Source organism: Hippocampus zosterae, chromosome 8 (genome assembly GCF_025434085.1).
Source record: "Hippocampus zosterae strain Florida chromosome 8, ASM2543408v3, whole genome shotgun sequence".
Classification (NCBI taxonomy): Eukaryota; Metazoa; Chordata; class Actinopteri; order Syngnathiformes; family Syngnathidae; genus Hippocampus; species Hippocampus zosterae.
In genome coordinates, this window is record NC_067458.1 from 18,622,383 (window position 1) to 18,642,645 (window position 20,263).

The following is a 20,263-nucleotide window of genomic DNA, read 5'->3' on the forward strand; positions in this document are numbered from 1 at the left end:
TTGCAAAATAGCTACTTTTCCTTGCACTCAAATTTTTCTTGCAAATTTCTGACTTGTATTGAATTCAAGTCATTTTCTTACTTTTGTCTTGTTCTACCGGTATCGTTTCAATGCAAAATTACAAGTGGTCTTTTCTCAAGCAAAATTACATTCATATCAAAATATACAGTATATTTTTTACACCATTGAAGTACAAATGCCTTCTTGTCAGATTTTTTCGTCTTGTATCGCATTACAAGATTTTTTTTTCTCCATCAAATTTAAACGTATTTTAAAAGAATGATTAAAGTAAGATAAAAGAATGTCAGGTGCACATTTGGGGGTGTGCATCTCACCAATAAAAGACGATTTTTAACATATTGTTGGGGTGCTATTTGATTCAAGGGTGGCACATTTTAAAGAGAAACGATCCAGTTTGATGGTGAGATTCACATCAATTTTTGTTACACTTCGAATTCTTATATAACATTCCCCCCCACCCTCAAAAAGCAACATTACAACAACAACAACCATCAAAATATTCAACATTTTTTCTTGCGATTTTGCATCTTTTCTTGTAAAATACAAAACGTGTTCAAAATGATACCACTCACCCCTAAACTGGAACACGTAAGAGGGAGCATATGTTAACACTTTCTCTTTCAGCTTCAGCTATCTGTTTTCAAATCTCAAAATTGAGTGGCCCCGCCGTGCTTTTTGTTCCCCCGAATACTCCAACTGCACGACTGTGTTTCAGGCAAAATTTGTCATTTACTGGATTGCGCGGGCATACCTCAAGAAGGATCTGATGGGCAAAGCTCATGCGGCAGTAGTGGTGCTCCTCGAAGAGAATCCACACCGACGCACGACAAAAGCGACATCGGTACAAAAAGCCAAAATGAGAACGAATGAATGAACACGAGCTTGTCGTCAGAGATTTCTCAGCCGGCATTGCGCCGCCACGTCATTTCCGAGTCTATGCCTTCAACGCGAAACCGGCGGCGCGTGCGTTACGGACGCTGCCTCCAAGAGGACGAGGAGGCGTTTCGGAGAGGACGAACTCTCTCGCTCAGTCTAGTGGTAGTGAGGAGCAGAAGGGAGGTGAGTGGTTGACTCAAAACGGGAAGACGACACGCCCGCCGGATGAAGTGGGGGTGTCATGGGGGAGGGAGGGAGGGAGGGAAGGGGGTTGGTACCGTGTGATTGGAGGCGAGCGGGGTCACACCGGATGACAGTTGTAATGGTTGGTGTGCTCCGAGTCGAGAAATTGAAGGCTGGGTTTCCTTTCGGGCTCCTCGCTGTCGGCGCACTCGGGCTTGGCGCAGCGCGGCGGACGCTTCTTGAAAAAGTCCGACACAAAGCGCACCTGTGACGCAGAGCGGAGGGAAACATTTGGACTCACCGCAAACAACAATAATCATGTCATCCGACATCTTACATCCGCCATGACATTATTTCTCACTAGTTTCAGAACATTTCCCCTTGTAATTCTTTCTTTTCTCATTTCTTGCAAATTTATTTCTTCATCCTTTTATTTCTTAAAATATCTTACGGGAAAAAGTATGAGTGAGAAGGGCAAGCTAGTAAAGTGTGATCAAAGTGTGATCAAGTGTGTCTGGCGCGCTGCGCTCCCTGCGCGGACGTTAAAGCACATGCACACCTGAGGGGAACACACACACGCATACAGAAAGCAGCGGTCGTAAAGCGCAAGGCCCAGGAGAGAATCTAATTGCATGCAGCACCATGAAGGTCAAAGGTGGACTCTCATTTTCAAACCATTTAACTGATGTGTGCACACGCACATACATTCTGGTTAAGTGCCAAGTGAAAAAGTGGGTTTTTTTTCCACAATTAAGACACAAGAAAAAAACATATTACACTGTAGTAATAAAAATAGGAAAAATAAAATACAGATATACATTCATTCATTCATTCATCTTCCGAGCCGCTTGATCCTCACTAGGGTCGCGGGGGGTGCTGGAGCCCATCCCAGCCGTCTCCGGGCAGTAGGCGGGGACACCCTGAATCGGTTGCCAGCTAATCGCAGGGCACACAGAGACGAACAACCATTCGCACTCACACTCACACCTAGGGACAATTTAGAGTGTTCAATCAGCCTGCCACGCATGTTTTTGGAATGTGGGAGGAAACCGGAGCACCCGGAGAAAACCCACGCAGGCCCGGGGAGAACATGCAAACTCCACACAGGGAATCGAACCCGGTACCTCTGCACTGTGAAGCCGACGTGCTAACCACTCGACTACCGGGCCGCCCTACAGATATACACGATATACAGATATACACGATATAGTATTTTTAGTCATTTTTAAAAAAATGTACATTTTTAAGATATTTCAACTTGTCTTCCAAAATTCAGAGATTGCAAAATTACATTGCTAATAAATTCATGTTTTTTTTCCCGAAAATAAAAGTTTTTTGTAGAATGGTAACTTTTCCACATGAAACTTAAAATTTCTTCATGACTTTTTTATGCAGCCTTTTCCTTCCTGTAATAGTGCAAATTTATTTTCAGAAAACCTACTTACACAAACTTCATTCTCAAAATATTTACACTTTTCACCATTTAAAAAAAAGACATTTACAGAATTGCAGTATTTCTTGGAAAATTACATTTTCTTCCTAACTTGGAACTTTTTGTTTGTGTTTTTAGCTGATTTAGTATACTCCTATTTATAATGTAAAATTTCAATCTTTTTTTCTTGTAATACTCCGACTTGCTTTCAGAAAATTACAGATTCCTTTTCATAAAATTCACACCTTTTATCCACACTGTTCATTTTCTTGTTGAATTAATTTTTCATTATCTTCGATGTATTTTTAAAATTTTTATTTAATTTTATTTTTCTTGTCAATTATGACCTTCACCATCAGACACAAACACTCTAGTAATTTCCACAAGATGGTGCTGAGTCTCATTCCAAACAATAAAAAGTTCAAGCTAGTTGAAGTGAGAAGAATTGTTTGAGGATACGGTACAGGGTGCGCGTGTATCAAGTCACATTTCTATCCCTGTTCACTTCCCGTCTAGATGAAATATAACAGTAAGCAGAAATGAAGCCAACATATTCCTGTGGTGAGAAATGTGTTAAACACAGTTTGATGTGGACAACCCCTCCCAAAGTTTTGCTTTTTCTGGAACGATGGCTGATACTTCCATCACATCTTTAAACTAAACTGATATTAAAAGCAAATGTGGCACTTTCAACTAAACGTTTCGAAAAGGGCAGGGAAAGAAAATAACGGCGGACTCAGTACACCAGCACATCACTGCAATTCACGATATCGCTCCAATGTGCGCCCCCCCTCACCCCCTCCTGATTTACTAAAACCGATATGGCACCTCGCGGGCTGCACTCTGAGCGGCCCCTTGATTAATTATTCTTCTTATTTATTTTTTTGACAAACTCTAAAAACATTTCAAGGGAGGGAAACGGGAAAAATCCTGGAAAACAATGGGGGAAAAAAAATCTGTGAATATGAGAATCCCGGCCGGATGCCAAAACGTGGTGGGTTGTATTTTGAAGTTGTAATATTTCCAATTACCACTAATGGCAGAGATGTCTAATAGCTGTGTTTACATTGGGTCTTATATGCTGTGCTGTAATACAATTTGAGTAGGCCTAATATTTTTTTTGCAACTTTGGAATGATATGCAGGACATAGTACTTCAACAAAATAACATTTTTGAGTGAGTTGAGCCCTGCGATTGGCTGGCAACCGATTCAGGGTGTCCCCCGTCTACTGTCTGAAGACAGCTGGGATAGGGTCCAGCACCCCCCGCGACCCTAGTGAGGATCAAGCGGTTCGGAAAATGGATGGATGGAGTGAGTTGATTTTTTGGTGGGGTGGGGGAAAGAATTTTTGCACTTCATGCTGGTTTCTTGATTAGCAGTTTTCACTTATTATTTTTATGCAAGAGAGCCCTTTGCAACGGAAAGAAAAATGAAAAACGTTTTTTCATAATATCTCCTCAAAATCTGCGAATAGGTGAGTTTGCAGATACCATACGAGTATGCATGGGTCCACTTTACATACAAGCAAGCAGTACACCCATGACATACTCATAAACATCTGTCATTATCGACATTATGTTGCATACTTACGTTGAGCATGGCGACGAGCGCCCCCTGCAGCAGCCCCACCAGCACGTCGCTCCAGTGGTGCTTGTAATCGGAGACGCGCGTGTAGCCTACATAGACGGCGAAGGCCACCAGGAAGAACTGCACGGTGGGCCGCAGGAGTCGCGCCCACTTGGCCACCAGCCGGGCCTGCACGTACAGCTGCGGGAGTTGTATTTTCAGTTGTAATATTTTATATTTTCATTAATGTATTTCATGGTTGTTGTACACTTTTTAAAAATAATGTTTTTTTATTTAAATGTACACATTCATATTTTATATTTGAGATATAGCTATTTTGTGCTTTTATTTTAAATGTTAAATTATTTAAACTGCATTTGCCATTGAATTAATTTCAATCATGCATGTTGGCTAACCTACTGTAGTCGTTTTTATTGCATAAACAATAAATAGGACTGCACTACCGGTGCATGGAGCCACACTTCAACATTTTGAATAAACAGAGTAATAATTGTGTCTGAGCCATAACTTTTTTTTTTCCATTCATTTTTGTTGCAATAATGGGGGAGAGAAAAAAAATCTGAAGCTGGCAGCTCTCCAGACATTAAGACTGCCGGTAAATGTGCAAAACTTGGCATGGCACCTCCATACGTCCACAGGCAAAAAGTCCAGCCTCACTATTGATAAAGAACACTGGACACTATTATTAGTGTGGATTGAAGCACTGCGAATGCAAGGACAAGGTCTCTGTTGCTTTGCTTGGCCTCCTATTGCGCTGCTCTGCATGTCTGCCGTCTGTCTGTCTGTGCATGTCGGTGTGTGTGTGTCTGGATTTTTTTGTGTGTCTATCAGTGTGTTTTGTTCATGTCTGCCTGTGTTTGAATGCGTGTAGGCTTGTGTGTGTGTGTGTGTGTGTGTGTGTGGGTGTCCGCATGTACGCGCATACAGTTTGTGTGTGCGCGTGCTAATGTGTGAGGGATAATGCCAAGGCTAATCAAGGGGAACATCACGTCGCTGCCGGGAAGGAAGCAAACCGGTCATTGCTGACAACTTGCACATTTTTCCACTCAACTTGTTGCCATGTTTAAAAAAAATAAAGCCCTTATAAGGCTTTTGGGCCTCGATGCGCGCAAGGTGCTTAGGTCTGCCGCACGCGCCATCTGGGGACTATTAGGTGTGATCATGTGAACCATATCGCATCACATGGAGATTGCCATCAAATACACGAGTGGTCACAAGTTTGTCAGGGCTCATGTTCGTTTTAAGATTGATCTTTGAAGCGTTTCCAGCATCTTACAGCGATGGTTAATGACATACTGTAAGAGTTGTACTATGACTTGTGAGCATAATTCGTTCACTATTCTCTGTTGAAATGTCAATTATCAACCCCAATTTCCCTCCTCAGAAAAAAAAAGTTGCTTGCATTTTGTTAATGCAAAAACCATCACTGCATTGTAATAACAGATAAGTAGGTCAAGGTACCACTGGATTTAGGTACCGCTGGAGTTGGGGGGATACAGTGGACGTGATAATAGTTCTTGAGTTTTCATTTGGTTCACTTTTATTTTTTTTAAACTAAATTCAATTCATTTATTAAATTTAAATAAAAAAAGAGATGTGATAGAAAAAAAAAACCCTCAACGTTGTAAGCACTTGAAAGTGCTTTTAAAGGAGATTATTCAAGTGTGTCATTCATGTTGCTTACCGCAAGGAAGAGCATGCAGTACATGCCGAAAGACGAGTGACCCGAGTAGAAGGACAACCTGAAAATAGACAAAAGAATCATATGAATCTTTTTTTTAAATCAATTTGGTCTCGCAGTTATTTTGGTTTGAAGCCACCATTTGACCCAAAATGGCAGACATTCCACATCTTTTTGGGCATGCGTTCTTGACACTTTTTTGTGGGGCTACTCTTGAGAGATGTGCCGATCAAAATTCACGCTGTTGAACAAAACTGGCATCAGGGGTTGATTTTTTTTTTTTTTTTTTTTTTTTTTTTTAATCTCAAGATCTCAAAATGATCCTAAACGGCTTCTTGGTATGGCTTCTTGAGACTTTTTTTGTGGGTCTGCTCATTAAAGCCATGCGTACCAAATTTCAAGTTACGTAATCAGTGAAACTGGTTTTATGATCGCATTTCCGTTTCTTTACGGTCAGTCCGGTTATCAAAACGTCAAAAGGACGAACCTGGCAGCACGGGATCAAAATGTTGATGAATATAGCCGAAGAATAATTATCTCTACCTACGTGAGGGCGTCCTACCTGGACTCTGTGACGTCCTGTGGATTGCCCGTGCAGTTGATTATCTGCATGTAGCCCGTGCACACTTTAGGGGCGCACACGGCCATGAAGTTAGGCCTGGGCCGGCCGATGGTGAACTTGGCCAGGTCAGTTAGCGACTGGCTAACCGAGGCTCCAAACAGGAAGGTGCCCACAACCTTGTAGAGGGCGGCCACGTACTGGTTGAAGTCGGAATTGGAGTAAATCCTTTTGCTGTACACCAGATATGCTTCTCCGGATGAGATCTGAGGAAACGAAAGTGAGAGCGGGTTGTCGGCAGCCGACGGGAAGAACTAAAGCATTTGGAGCTGAAAAACGTACAATGACGACTGTGCAGGAGATGGTGACGGCGGCCAGCATGCTGTGGGTGATGGTGTCCGCTTTGAGCGGGTACTTGATGCTTTCGTCGTCGCAGTACACGCCCCTCTGGTAAGGTTTGAAGACGATGGTCATGATGAGAAAGGGTAGTGCCGCTTTAAGAAAAAATAAAAATAAAACAAAAAGCAACTGTTAGAGTCAAACTGGAGAGTTCTGAACATGACCTCGGCAGAAAAGAGATGAGTGATGTGTGCCCAAAACGTATTGATAAGATAACCGCAGGAAGATTTGCAATCACATCATCACACTAAAAGCCAAATATAAAGTTCAAGGCATATTTACAATTAAACATAATATTGTGAGAAACATGTATATGTAAATATTACACTAAGAAGTAAAAAAGGAGCAATATCACAAGAATGGTTTTATTCTTTTGAGAAAAATAGATCACAAAAACAGTATTTAAAAAACAAGTATTTTTTTCTTGAATATGATCAAATGATGTGGAGTCACAATAACACAAGATTATGCTTGTGATATTTCTACTTCGTGTTCGATTTTTAAAAAATGAACTGAAAAGACTACTTTATTGATCGGACAATTTCCTTTTCTTGTCAGTATGGCCCCGACAATCCAAGTGTTTTGCAGAAACAGCTCTCCTCGACGCCCTGAACGCCGTGCCGTGTCTGTGTGTTGTCTCGTTTCCAAGGTGATGGGTGCTGACATTTGATTAGGAACACAGCCGCAACAAGCAGCATGAGTGTCCCTCGGACATTATCAAGACCGAAAGAGCAAAACACAAGCTTTGTGTGTGCTAAGGGGAGCAAGACAATAAGTCCTTTATAGGATCATGTCACCGGGCAACCTTGAAGCGATGCACTTCATCCCAACAAGGCAGACAACCCCCATCACTTTACCTTGATGCATCACTCTTGCTGGACAAGTCAGACAGTCGCAGACAATGGGCACAAAATGCTTTCAAGGGCAAGTAGCGAGCGCTAGTATGCAGTAAATTCACACAGATGAGAAAATATATTCTGAGAGCAGCATAATTAGAGACTTTGGAAAAAAATAAAATAAAGTTGAATCTGACGAGTGAAGGGAGTCGGGTCCATGGTAAATCAACGCTCCACTATAAAAGTCAATTACTTTAGTAAATAATAAGGCATAGATGTGGCATTTATTTTATTTTCTGTGAAAATTCTGGTTGGAGTAAATTTTGTGTGTGTGTCTGTGATTGACTAACAGTTATTAACCTCTAAGATGCAAGTTCGCAACGAAAAGATTGATTTAAAGAGCTTTTGTGTTGTGAAAGCGAAACATGCCGTAAATAAAGATGTACAGTATTGAAAAAAATAATCCAGAAACAGATGTGGTGCCCCTAGAGGCACTCGAGAGTAGTGCATGCATTACAGTGGAGTGCTATTAAATAATTCTGCTCTTCAAGAAACCCACTTTGTCATCTTTTAACAAAACTAGTATAACAAAATACATACATTTAATATTAAGTGGGGAAAACGTGAAAATATTATGAAAATAAAGCCCTACCATTACAAGAGTAAAGTTGTATTCTTTTAAAAGAAAAGCTGAACATTCACGAGAACAAAGTCGTCCAAGTCATACAGTCATCACATTTCTCACTTGTCTGGTGGCAAACATCCATAACATCGCTAAATTGATTGATTTATATTTTTGGGGGAGGGGGGGGGGGGTCTTGAGTTTTTTTGTGTGCATAAATATAAATGATGAGAGTTAGCTAAGCTGGGAGTGTATTTTGGCTTGGCATATAGTGAACAGTACTTCAAAACAGAGGCCAAGTTCCACAAGCTGATTATTGTCACTCCCAAGTGTAGAGCAAAAGTAATTATCAAACAAAGAGAATTACATAGTGTGTGTTTTACCAAAGAACATTAAAATCTGCTCGCTTAATGTTAGCACGCAATACAAATCACTGCAGACGGACCAACGAAACTAGATTTGAAGTCGTGGTGACGATAAACCTTTCAACAACAGATATACCGTATTCATAAGTGTGCGCGTCAAAACATATTGGGTGTTTTTCACAGAGGATAAAGAATCTCTTAAATTGTCTGTCCACATGTGGCGACGCTGTGATCAACTAAACGTAGCTTAAAGGGCTATAAACCTACAACAGTCGATGCTAGTCGCTAGCTTATGGCGCTTTGCATTGTGCGTTAGCATTAAGAGCGGATATTCCACAGGCAAAGTTGTGCAGTTTGTAATGAGAAGCAATAATAATTCTCATTTTAGGTTTGGTTTGATCGTAAACCTTCCAGCCCGGGTCATGCTGATCTCAAGGCACCACACATTCCCAATTTTGGCATTTATTTTGATGCCTTTTTGGATGATTAACATCATGTAAGCTTCCCCCCCACCCCTCATCAGCAGCCACATAATTATTATAGATTGCCAAGCGCACATCAACTTCCCCCATCAGTCGTCTCCTTTTTCCGTCAATGTTTGCTATAGCACTGCCAGCTTCCTGTTTGTGGCACAATATACAGTACACAGCGGGGAAAAGCCAGGGATTTAGCACTGTAGCTTTTGGATAGCAACCCCCTGCTCCCTCCCCCAAGCATCCTCTGTCTCCAGCTGCCTAGCAAGAAGGCAGAGTGGTGGGATTTCATAAAAATGATACGAGAGCAGCACGCTTTTTGCTTCCAACGATATTTCATGTCCACCTACTTCCAAATATGACTTCAGATATTTCCAGACTGCTGACTCTAGGACTGTCTGTGTCAAAATATGACATCAGCCAACACTAATGTGGAGTGTTTGGCTTTAAACTCAACTTTTTTAACACATCATTTATTCAAAGGTACATACGAAAAAGTTGGCCTAAGCTGTTTATTTGCTTTTTTTAGAGCGTTGTAAACGTCACTTTTATTTCATGCATGAGTTATGATGACACCTAAAAAAGTTGTTTAATGCGTTTCTATTAAATGCATTGCTGCAACTATGAACTTCATTACGGAGTGGACAGCTATTCCAAACCCATTTTCTTCTATATGCGTTCGTCTTGTGTCAAAGTTGCACATCAGTCACTACAGTGGACACTATTCAAACATTCTCCTTGCTATGCATTGGGCCTGAAAATCTTTGAAATGTTTTATATATATATATATATATATATATATATATATATACATACATACACACACACACACACAAACAGTGATCCCTCGCTGCATCGCGGATTTTTTCAAACATATTAAAAAATATATACTATTATTTTTTAACATATACATGGAGTACAGTACTGTATATGTTGCTCTATGTGACTCGCTGTTGTTTTGCAGCTTCTCGCGGACCTAAAAAAAAAATAATTTTAACCTGTTTATGTTAATTGGACGCTACTTCGCGGATTTTCGTTATTCGCGGGTGGTTTTGGTCCTCATTAACCGCGATAGATGAGGGATTACTGTGTGTGTGTATATATATATATATATATATATACATGAGTCTTGATGCCAACGCTGCACATCGGTCACTACAGCGGACGCGAGTGTACTCAACCAAACTGCTGAAAAGCATGAGCAGACACCGAGAGCCGGCGGGTCAAAAAATAGACCCGTCTGTAGACAAACTGGGCCTGCGAGAGACCACGAGACAAACCCGCAAGACTGAGCGACACCACTTAAAGAGCGAGCCCTTGGTCTCATTGGAAGCTTAACTCAGACATCTTGATGACAGCGTGGATTGACTTGATTTCGGACAGAAAAGGGAGAATCGTCTCTCGGGATGGGACGGCTGGATTTTACGGGCGGGTCGCCTGGAATGCGGCCAGGCTAAGCTCCATCAAACGGGAGGTCTGTTGGAAGGTGCAGGATGTTGGGATAAGGCTTTCCTTCCTGGATAAAGGCGGACTCATTTTGTACTGGATTTTGATGCTTGTGGTTGGGGAGGGGGGGGGGGGGTGTTATATGAATCAAGTCAGAATATTACACGAGAGTAGCAATGCTAAGTACTTGAGGAAAAAGGCTTACAATACACAAATAAAGTCCATATAAAAATGGTCATACAAGAATAAAATGACTCAATTAAAATTGCTCAACCCCAAATAAAGTTCAGCTGTTCTTGTAGGCTATTCCTGACAATTGTTGACACCAACATGGCACCTTAAAAGGAGCTGGGCATTCAAGTGGGACAGAAAGAGCACAAAAATACCCAGATAGAGATCACAGGTGCGGCTTTTGTTTGTTTGTTTTTATAGCAAACTAGCTGGTTCGCCGCCCTCCGGGCGGCTCATTAGCTAGTTCCAGCGGAAGGCTGGTAAGGTCGGCCTTCGGCCCACAAAAGTGTTGTTGCTTAGTTCAACTTTTTGTTCATCTTCATTGCTCATCGCGAAAATAAAGAGATGTTTAGCTCTACTAAATAACTAACAATTTCATTGCAATGCTTGTGGGTAGACAACATTTTTTCGCTAAGATGCCCGCGCGATCGTCGTGAGCCACTGCCTGAGCGGCGCAGTGGCGGCGCGCAGCGGCGCGGTGAAGTAGGTACGTTTTGAAAAGGGACAGACCGAGTGCGGGACGACGCGCAATATATATATAGAAGAAGATATAGATATGGTGCTGTATTTAAACAAATATGATGAGCAGCAAATCTAGAAATGTTTTGTGGTCTTCATGGAGACTTGTTGTGCCGGACTGAAATTGAGTGCTGTGTGCGTCAAACCACTTCCGGGCTAATTCAATCCAAGTTCTTTAAAATCGCAGAAAGGACACTGTGGGGATTTTTTGATGCTTTATTCTGTGCATGAGTTTTGTTATTTTGCGTGATTGGCACGACAAGCACATTCTTCATGACAACGTCAGCAAGTTTTTGCCTAACCACCAACCAGAAAAATAACTTTGTTATGGGCTTGGCATGTCCCGCATGGTCGCTGCATGTGACCTTCTCCCTGCCGGGTGCCGGGAATATAAGACTTGGCGCAAAGAGCGTTCCCATGCATGTGACCTTGAAGTAACACCTCTCTCAACACGGCGTGAAAATATGCGGAGCGATGGAACCAATTAACACAACAGCTGCCTTTTTTTGAGGGGGTGGGTGAAAATTGAGGGACAATCGACAATCCTCGGTATGATCGTGCAGGTGCAGCAGGTTGGGCGAGTAGGTGTGAGGCAATTTGACGGGAAGTCCAGATGGAAGTGGGAATAAACATCCAGGCAGCGCCGTGTCACTGCGGTCCCCAAGGTCCGGCGTAATTGCACATGTGCGTTCTAAATGGAGCCGTCTCTATATTTACATGAGCCAGAAGTGTGTGGGAGGATGCTGCTGCTGCACACAAGACAATAACAGGCAGGCGGATGGCCGGGGAGGGGATGAATGGGATAAAAACAGAGTGGAGGATGTCAATGAGAGGGACGAGTCATTTTCTTTCCCCGCTTTCGTGCTACTTGTCACAGCCTCCTGAGATCGCGTTACAGTGATATGTATTTATCGTCCTCAAAATACAGCTCTCGTGCTATATATATATATATATATATATATATACACACACACACACGCACAGTCAGAAAAATGATCTGACACATTTGTAAGATAAATAAAAGGCAAATAAAATAAAGAAATAAAAAAGTGTTTTTATTTTCAAAAAGTACATAAAATGCCTTTTTTTCTTTTTTTTGGGGGGGGGGGTGGATATTGGGTCCGTACTTCTTTGAAGCTATTGTGAGATGCTACATACTTTTCTCAGACCAAAAAGGAATATTGTTCTAGACTACTTTCGTGAATGCCTTCAAGAGCGTGTGGACAATAATCCCGTTTGACTGATTGAAATTTTCAAACCTAATGAAACATTCATTCATTCATTCATCTTCCTAACCGCTTGATCCTCACTAGGGTCGCAGGGGGTGCTGGAGCCTATCCCAGCTGGCAGTAGGCGGGGGACACCCTGAATCGGTTGCCAGCCAATCGCAGGGCACACAGAGACGAACAACCATTCGCACTCACACTCACACCTAGGGACAATTTAGAGTGTTCAATCAGCCTGCCATGCATGTTTTTGGAATGTGGGAGGAAGCCGGAGCACCCGGAGAAAACCCACGCAGGCCCGGGGAGAACATGCAAACTCCACACAGGGAGGCCGGAGCTGGAATCGAACCCGGTACCTCTGCACTGTGAAGCCGACGTGCTAACCACTGGACTACCGGGCCGCCCCCTAATGAAACAGAATGGCATAATATGTACTTTTTGAAAATAAAGCACTTTTTTGTTTCTTTCCTTTATTTGCCTTTTATTGAACCTGCAAATGTGTCAGCTCGTTTTGCCTGACCCTGTATGTATGTACAGCTATCTCACATCATCTGCTTTTTGTTGCAAAAGGGTAGCATGTGCCGTGCGTCAAGCCCCCTCCACGGTTTGGCCTTGATTCCAGCACGCATGCACGCATGCATGTCGTAAGGTAAAGCATGAGCAAACACTCGAGAGGTGACGTGGCGCAACAAAACAACCTGACCCCCGCCACTTCTCTGACAGTCTCGGGCCGAGCCGCCCTGACTCAGGGGGAAGGTATGTGCTGAGCCTTAACTGCTGGCCTCTGGAATTCCTATTGAGTGGAGGAACGCCCAACTTCCAACAGTCACACCAAATCCTGCTGCTGCCCATTCTTTTTATTTTTAATCCCCGCTGCTTCGCCTGGGCCATCATTCACGCATGCTTAAGCAGCGGGGGTGAGAAGGAGGTGGCGGGCGGTGACGAGGTCGTCCACGGGCTGCCAGTCAATCAGTCGTCTGGGTTTACTTGAGAAGAAAAAAAAAAGCGTTTGGGGTGGAGGGATGGAATGAAAGAAGCGGGGCCACACGGCTTTCAACCCAAACCATAAAAGTCCACAGAGGGAGTTCAAGTCATCCGGAATGAATGAATGTGACTTCAAAGATCCGTAAGACGCACACACTGTGCTGCCTTGTGGATCCGTGAGCATGTGACAAGTCAAGAAGTGTGTGTTTATCGGAGCTCTCAACGCTGTCATAACCATGGTCTTATTATTCCTCAGCAGTGAGCCAAAAAAAAAAAAAAAACATTTTTGGAATCATAATGTAATACACAATAAACTTGAGACTAAGTGCAAATGTGTGACTATCTGTCTCGCATGCTTGTATTAATTGTTGAAAGTGTAAATCTACCGCATACTGCGATCGATAATTCAACATGCGTCATTTCCTCAACAACAAATTCTACCTTCCAATTAGCAAGAGCACAAACAAGTGAATTGGTGAACCACTGACAGTGTAGTCGCTTGAATGTGGCTGGGGATCTTCACCAAGCCGTGGTAGTAATGCTACGGGCAGAGAAACTATGTGGGGAGGGTGGTTATGGTGTCCTGCAAATTAGCCCCGCTGCCACGACAGCGGCGTCATGTTAGATCGGATTTTGTTATAATAATTTGGGCTGAGGGGCGGCCCGGTACTCCAGTGGTTAGCACGTTGGCTTCACAGTGCAGAGGTACCGGGTTCGATTCCAGCTCTGGCCTCCCTGTGTGGAGTTTGCATGTTCTCCCCGGGCCTGCGTGGGTTTTCTGCGGGTGCTCCGGTTTCCTCCCACATTCCAAAAATATGCATGGCAGGCTGATTGAACACTCTAAATTGTCCCTAGGTGTGAGTGTGAGCGTGGATGGTTGTTCGTCTCTGTGTGCCCTGTGATTGGCTGGCAACCGATTCAGGGTGTCCCCCTGCCCGAAGACAGCTGGGATAGGCTCCAGCACCCCCCCGCGACCCTAGTGAGGATCAAGCGGCTCGGAAGATGAATGAATGAATGAATGAATTTGGGCTGACTGAAAATAAATATGTAACATGCTTGCAAGTAATAGCATGTATTAATGCAAATGAACGACTTAAAAGTAACTTAGCTAGAGAGGATGGAAGCGTTTTGTCAGCCCAAGAGCAGAATGGCCTCGGGCATTTTTCACAGAGTCAAAATATTGCTGCTCTGCTGCCTTATTTCTTGATTTTGGAGGCGTGCGTCAGCGGCTCGGCTTTGGCTAGCCGTCCTCCACGAGGTCATCTCTGTCTGATTATCGCATGCCAATCCCTTTCAAGGGCTTCATACTTCCTACCCAAACGAGAGTGCGCTATTGGAAATATAAGAGCAAGGGGAAAAAAAATAAACTGAAACGACGTCTGGGCCCCAAAGGAATAAGCGGGTGTTTTCCATTTCCATGACGCTGCTCTCCTGAGGAAAAACTGTTACCACCGAGAAGACTCCCTGAGAACACTGGAAGAGCCATTTTCCCAACACACAGGCCTCCCAGGAAAATCATCAATAACTTGATAATAACACGAGGACATGTTTGCATTTTATTGCTAAAAGGCTTTGGGGAGAGAAAAATACACAGTCTGTCGAAGTAATTAACACACCGATACTGTTTACGGAGGAGACATGATCAGCGTTCACAACAAAAGATGTGCGACTCCATGTGTAATCATTTGGTATGTGGGTGTGTACATGTTGTGTCTCTTTTAGGAACAAAGATACGCCTACGACTGTGCTGAATAAATGACAACATTACCCTGGGTGAGTTAAACTTCGATATTGCCACTTGCAACCAGGTGACCTCGATGTGTGGACACTCTACAGCAGGGGTGACCCACACTTTTTGAACATGTGAGACACTTATAAGTAGACTGAGCGCAAACTAACTGCAGTGGTTCCTCTATTTACGGAATTGGTTCTGGAAGAAATTTCTTCACTCGAAAATTTTGAAGTCGAGACGCGTTTTCCATGTAAATGCCTTAATCCGTTCCAGACCCCTGCAAAATTTTCAAAAACGCATCAAACGATGTAACATCGACATGCTAAAATTTGATTTTTGCACAATAAATGAGAGTTGTGTATGATGTAAAAAAAAACAACAACAAACAAAAAATAAAGAATAAAAATGGTGGCCATTTAACCTTTAATTTATCTTTTTTTGCCCTCTTTAATTCATGTTCAACTCTCAGAGGTGTTATTTGCCTGACGTTTTGTAAAGAACTAATCAGAGGACTTTTGTCGGCTTTTAATGATCCTTCGAAAATGTCCAAGGCAAACATCAGCATAGTGAGCGATCGCCCGACTGGTGAACACTTTTTCTGGGGATTCACATTTACGTAAAACTATCGGAACGTCTCATGGTCTGAGGTGCGATGGACGAGTACACTGCATAGACACACATCTATCTTTTTATCCATCTACACACACAGACACATACGGTAGAGGTCCCTTTTAGCCAATGGGATGCCAGGAAAGTGCTAGGCAATAGCCAATGGCAGAGCAGCTATAAGTATGTTGCGTTTAGGAAACTCGGAGCTGTGATTAGAAGCCCGTCCTGTATTTTTACCATTCGTATCTTGACGTTTCTTTCGTAACAAGAGGCAATATTTTCCCATTGAGGCGTTTCGTAACATGAAATTTTCATATGAAGAGATGTTCATAAGTAGAGGAACAACTGTACCTCATTTATTTATTGTGCGCACACCTTCTGGTGAAGATTGCTCATGTTGGAACGATACGTGGACTTCATGTTTTTATCAAATAGCCATAAAACGCCGCAACACAGCTCCCTCCTTCAACTGACCACCAAGTGCCCCGGACGGACGGAGCGGCGTGATGCACCGGTCAACCGGACGCCGCGTCGTTTGGAATTGCCTATTTTAATGGATTAAATAATAATACATCAGAGACTTAAATCCAAAAGTAATTTCAAAATCATTTCAATCCCATTTGACAACACTATCCTGAAAAATAAATGGCTAACAGATTATTTATGGTGAAGACTCTCTGTAACTTCCAACAACCCAGGCTAAATTGAGCTCCTCCCTGACACACATAGCTTGTCTTTCAGGCAAATTGCACCTCGTCGACACTTTGTGTTCCCTTGGAACCAATTACTGTACTAGTTTCCTAATTATCCAGAGCTTCGGCAGCATCTTAGGGTGTTTCAGAATGAGAGGAAAAAAATGCAATTAAAAAATAATAAACAGATGCCAACATTGTATTAAAAAAAACAGCAACTCCAACAACGAAAGAAAAAAGCTACGAGACAGCATATTCATTCAGCGGTGAGGCTGTTTGACAAGGGCAGGTCCTGCTATGAATGACACAAAGGAAATCACTCCCAGATTGAAAGTGCTGCTTTTTTCCACTCTATAATTCCCATTCACAAAGCAAAATGCAGCGAAACTGAACATTTAGATCTCCAAAAAATACATTCCCAGAAAAGGACAAACAAAGTGCAATGGAAATATTTGACAGTGAAAGAACGTATGCAAACAAATCTACTAACCAAACCGGAAAAGTATTTTGTGCCCATATGAGCCGACGGTCAGCATAATTACATGCTCTGGCAAGTCCTTATTGCGCAACCCATTCAACCTCACTTCAGCTTATATGATGGAGTTAGGGGGTGGGGCATGCAGGGTCAGAAGCAACTGGATGACCGGATGCAGCAACAGGCCAACTGGACACCAGATGCCGGATATTTATGTAACACACAGCTATTGTGAGAACCGAAATAAAACCACTGGACGCTTCAATTGGTACATCCCTCCGCCCATCTTCTGTAGTGCTGGTTCATAATCAGGTGGCACATCTACTCGACACTCCATACCAGGGGTGTCAAAGTCATTATTGTCACGGGCAGATTTGGAGTTCCCCTCAGAGGGCCGAATAAATGTTTAATCAAAACATCGTATTATGACTTGTACACAACAAATTGATGGATTGCTAGTTTTGAAATCAGTCAACTATTTGTTTGTTTGTTTGTTCACTTATTGTGAGTGTAAGTGGAGGATAAAAAAAAAACTTATTGCACGATCTCAGCGTTATTTATGACATGCGACAATTTGAAATTTCGGTACAGATTTCAGAAAGGACCGTGGAAGTTGCCACACATGATCTGCTTTGGCGGGCCACATAAAATGACAAGGTGGGCCAGATCAGGCTCCCGGGCCTTGAGTTTGACACCTGTGCTCAATACTGATCACCAGTGAATCAAATTTCAACATTTTACATTGGTCATGATTTCGTAAAAATGACAGAACCACATGGGAAATGATCACTAGGAACGATTTGTGGAAAAAATAGGAAATTGACCAAATTTGGGCACTGGAGATTTTCATCCGACAGTGACACTATATAATTACACAGTGCCCCATTGCTATTTACTAAAACATTACTACTATTTTTCTTCCTTCTAAGTCGGAACTGTGGAAAAAAATACATCTATTGGACATTTGTTTACATAAGAGCTCATCGCCCCAAATACTGTATCTCTATTCAGAAATACACTATATGTGCACTGCTTCATGATTTATCTCTTTCATTTTTATTTTTAAAATGGACAGTGCACAATAAAAGCATTTGCATGTAAATATATATATATATATATATATATATATGTAAAATATTATAGCAATCGGCTGGATTCCATTTGCAGGCCCTTGGCAGGTTCTTGTGAAATTCCAAGTGTAAACACAGACAAAAAAAAATATGGTAAGAAAAAAGACGCAACATAAATAATATAAAGCATGGACACATATCATTCAGAAGTAGACGATCGTCAAAGTTAGTGCGCAAAACAGAAAAATTCCGGTGACTATAATGTCAAGTGTTATTATCGATAAAATATACTGACTGTATTAGTCTCTTATGGGAAATTTGTCTTGGGCATCTAGAGTGCAGCACTTCGGCTTTTCTGACAGCTGGTCTAACACAGTAGTTCTAAAACTTTTGGGTTGGGTACAAGGACCTCATACAGGGAGGAAATTTGATCCAAGGATACCTTCATAAACCTAATGGCAATTGAACATAACTATCGTTGGAATTATTTTAGGGGAAAATTTCAACTTAAATATTCATAGCCCGTTTATTGCAAAGGACTATTTAACCATTGTCCATGAACAGAAGAAGCTGGTGTACAAAAGCACATATGTTGAAAACCTTGCAACTCTTCTGAGCCCTCAATAATGTCCGTCCCACAGCCCCATTAAAAAAAAGTTAAATTAAGAAACAGACAACATAAGCAGAACCAATTTCACACTATATTCGGTTTGGGAATAGTCCATTCATTCATTCATTCATTCATTCATTCATCTTCCGTACCGCTTGATCCTCACTAGGGTCGCGGGGGGTGCTGGAGCCTATCCCAGGTGTCTCCGGGCAGTAGGCGGAATAGTCCAGTGGAAGGCAATTACTGAGTAAATCGCACTGAACATTGGCAAAGATATGGCACCCTTATATTTTGCAAAGTGATTGATCCACATTAGAAACTTTTGACCTGAGCTATGTGCTTTCCAGGGACAAATATTTTGCATGTCAGATTGCCTCAGCTGTACAACTCTGGAAAAAAAAAGAGTGTGAGAGAGCAAGAAGAGGTGCACGAAGGCACGTATGTGAAATTATATTTTAATTCCCAATCATATCAGAATGTTTCATTTGTCCAAAGTTAGGGTATAGGTCGGAATAAGTGGCTTGGTACGTGTTAAGCGGGTTGTTAGTTTTTAATAATGCGACATAATTTATTTCGATAAATTATTTAGTTACAAATTACGGCTCACGGGTACCCAGGGATTTGTTTGAAAGCAGAAACACGTCAACCGCAGCCATAATTATAGATATAATACAATAATGGATATTTTAAAGAGTTGTGCAGTGCTCAAGATGGAAGTGGAACATTCCTGGAGGGATTTTCGGCAAAGAAAAATGCAATATCACATTTCCATAAACAAACATTCCAGCTTCCTGCTCTGTCCACTCTAGTGAGGAGCAGAATGGAGGAATCGTTTAGGGGGTGGGAAAGTAAATTACTTACACAAGAATGGTCAACACGCATTACCATGGCCGAGTCAAATCCGGACCATCGTGTGCGTGTGTGTGTACATTATAATTAAACACATTCCACAGTAACTGTCACAACACACACATCGTAAAACGTCGTCCTACAATCAAGAGAGTTTGAGGGAGACTCACCAACAAGCACGCACAGCACGTCCATAAGCACGTAGAGCTTCTTCTTCACACTCTTCATGTTGCTTCGCCGTCGTTTCAAATTCACTTTCGGCGCATTGAGATGATGAAACAAGCTCAAAAGGTACCCGTAAACACATCCATTATATGCTCGGCTTTGCTACATAACAACAAAAAACGTAACCTGCACTACGGGTTCTTCCGGGGTAGTCTCGCGTACGCGTATACCTGTGCGCGTGCACGCACGTACACAAACACTAACGCGTTTTTGTGTCAAAAAGTGTGAAAAAAAGTCGTAAAAATATATATTAAGTGGAAAATACAGAAGGACTCCTGTTGGCGTTCTGGAATATTTCAAGAAAGAGTCCACACAGAACATCCACGCGTCTATCGAGTCCAAGCCAGTGTGGGAAGGCACTGCACCGCACCGAAGAACCACACGGCGACATTGGGCACCTCCCCTTTTTACTTCTCCATTAATCATGCTCGCTTTTCCCTCCCATTTTCTTATTTCCTGTGTTCCTTGAGGAAGAAAAGACGGAAGGAGGACGCTGCTAATATTAAAGTAAAAATAGATTTAATTTACAAATAAGTAAGAACTAGCCACAGAATGGACCT

At 42.3% G+C, this 20,263-nt stretch overlaps 1 protein-coding gene across 1 annotated transcript; it reads right to left on the bottom strand.

Moving 5' to 3' along the window:
* Positions 1-359: 359 nt before the first annotated feature.
* On the bottom strand, positions 360-20,116 carry LOC127606461 (phospholipid phosphatase 2-like). The gene is made up of 6 exons (XM_052074876.1): positions 19,649-20,116; positions 6,683-6,834; positions 6,344-6,606; positions 5,785-5,842; positions 4,104-4,280; positions 360-1,345 (listed from the first exon to the last, which is right to left on the bottom strand). Exons 1-6 carry the CDS (start codon positions 19,704-19,706, stop codon positions 1,199-1,201), a joined length of 855 nt encoding a protein of 284 aa, XP_051930836.1. The 5' UTR covers positions 19,707-20,116; the 3' UTR covers positions 360-1,198.
* Positions 20,117-20,263: the final 147 nt, after the last annotated feature.

Coding starts and splice junctions, on each gene's coding strand:
- LOC127606461 (XM_052074876.1), bottom strand. CDS start 19,706: ATGAAGAGTGTGAAGAAGAAGCTCTACGTGCTTATGGACGTGCTGTGC. Junction 5,843..6,343: donor CAGGACGTCACAGAGTCCAG/GTAGGACGCCCT, acceptor GTCTATTTTCAG/GTTGTCCTTCTACTCGGGTC. Junction 1,346..4,103: donor CGCTCGTCGCCATGCTCAAC/GTAAGTATGCAA, acceptor TCTGCGTCACAG/GTGCGCTTTGTGTCGGACTT.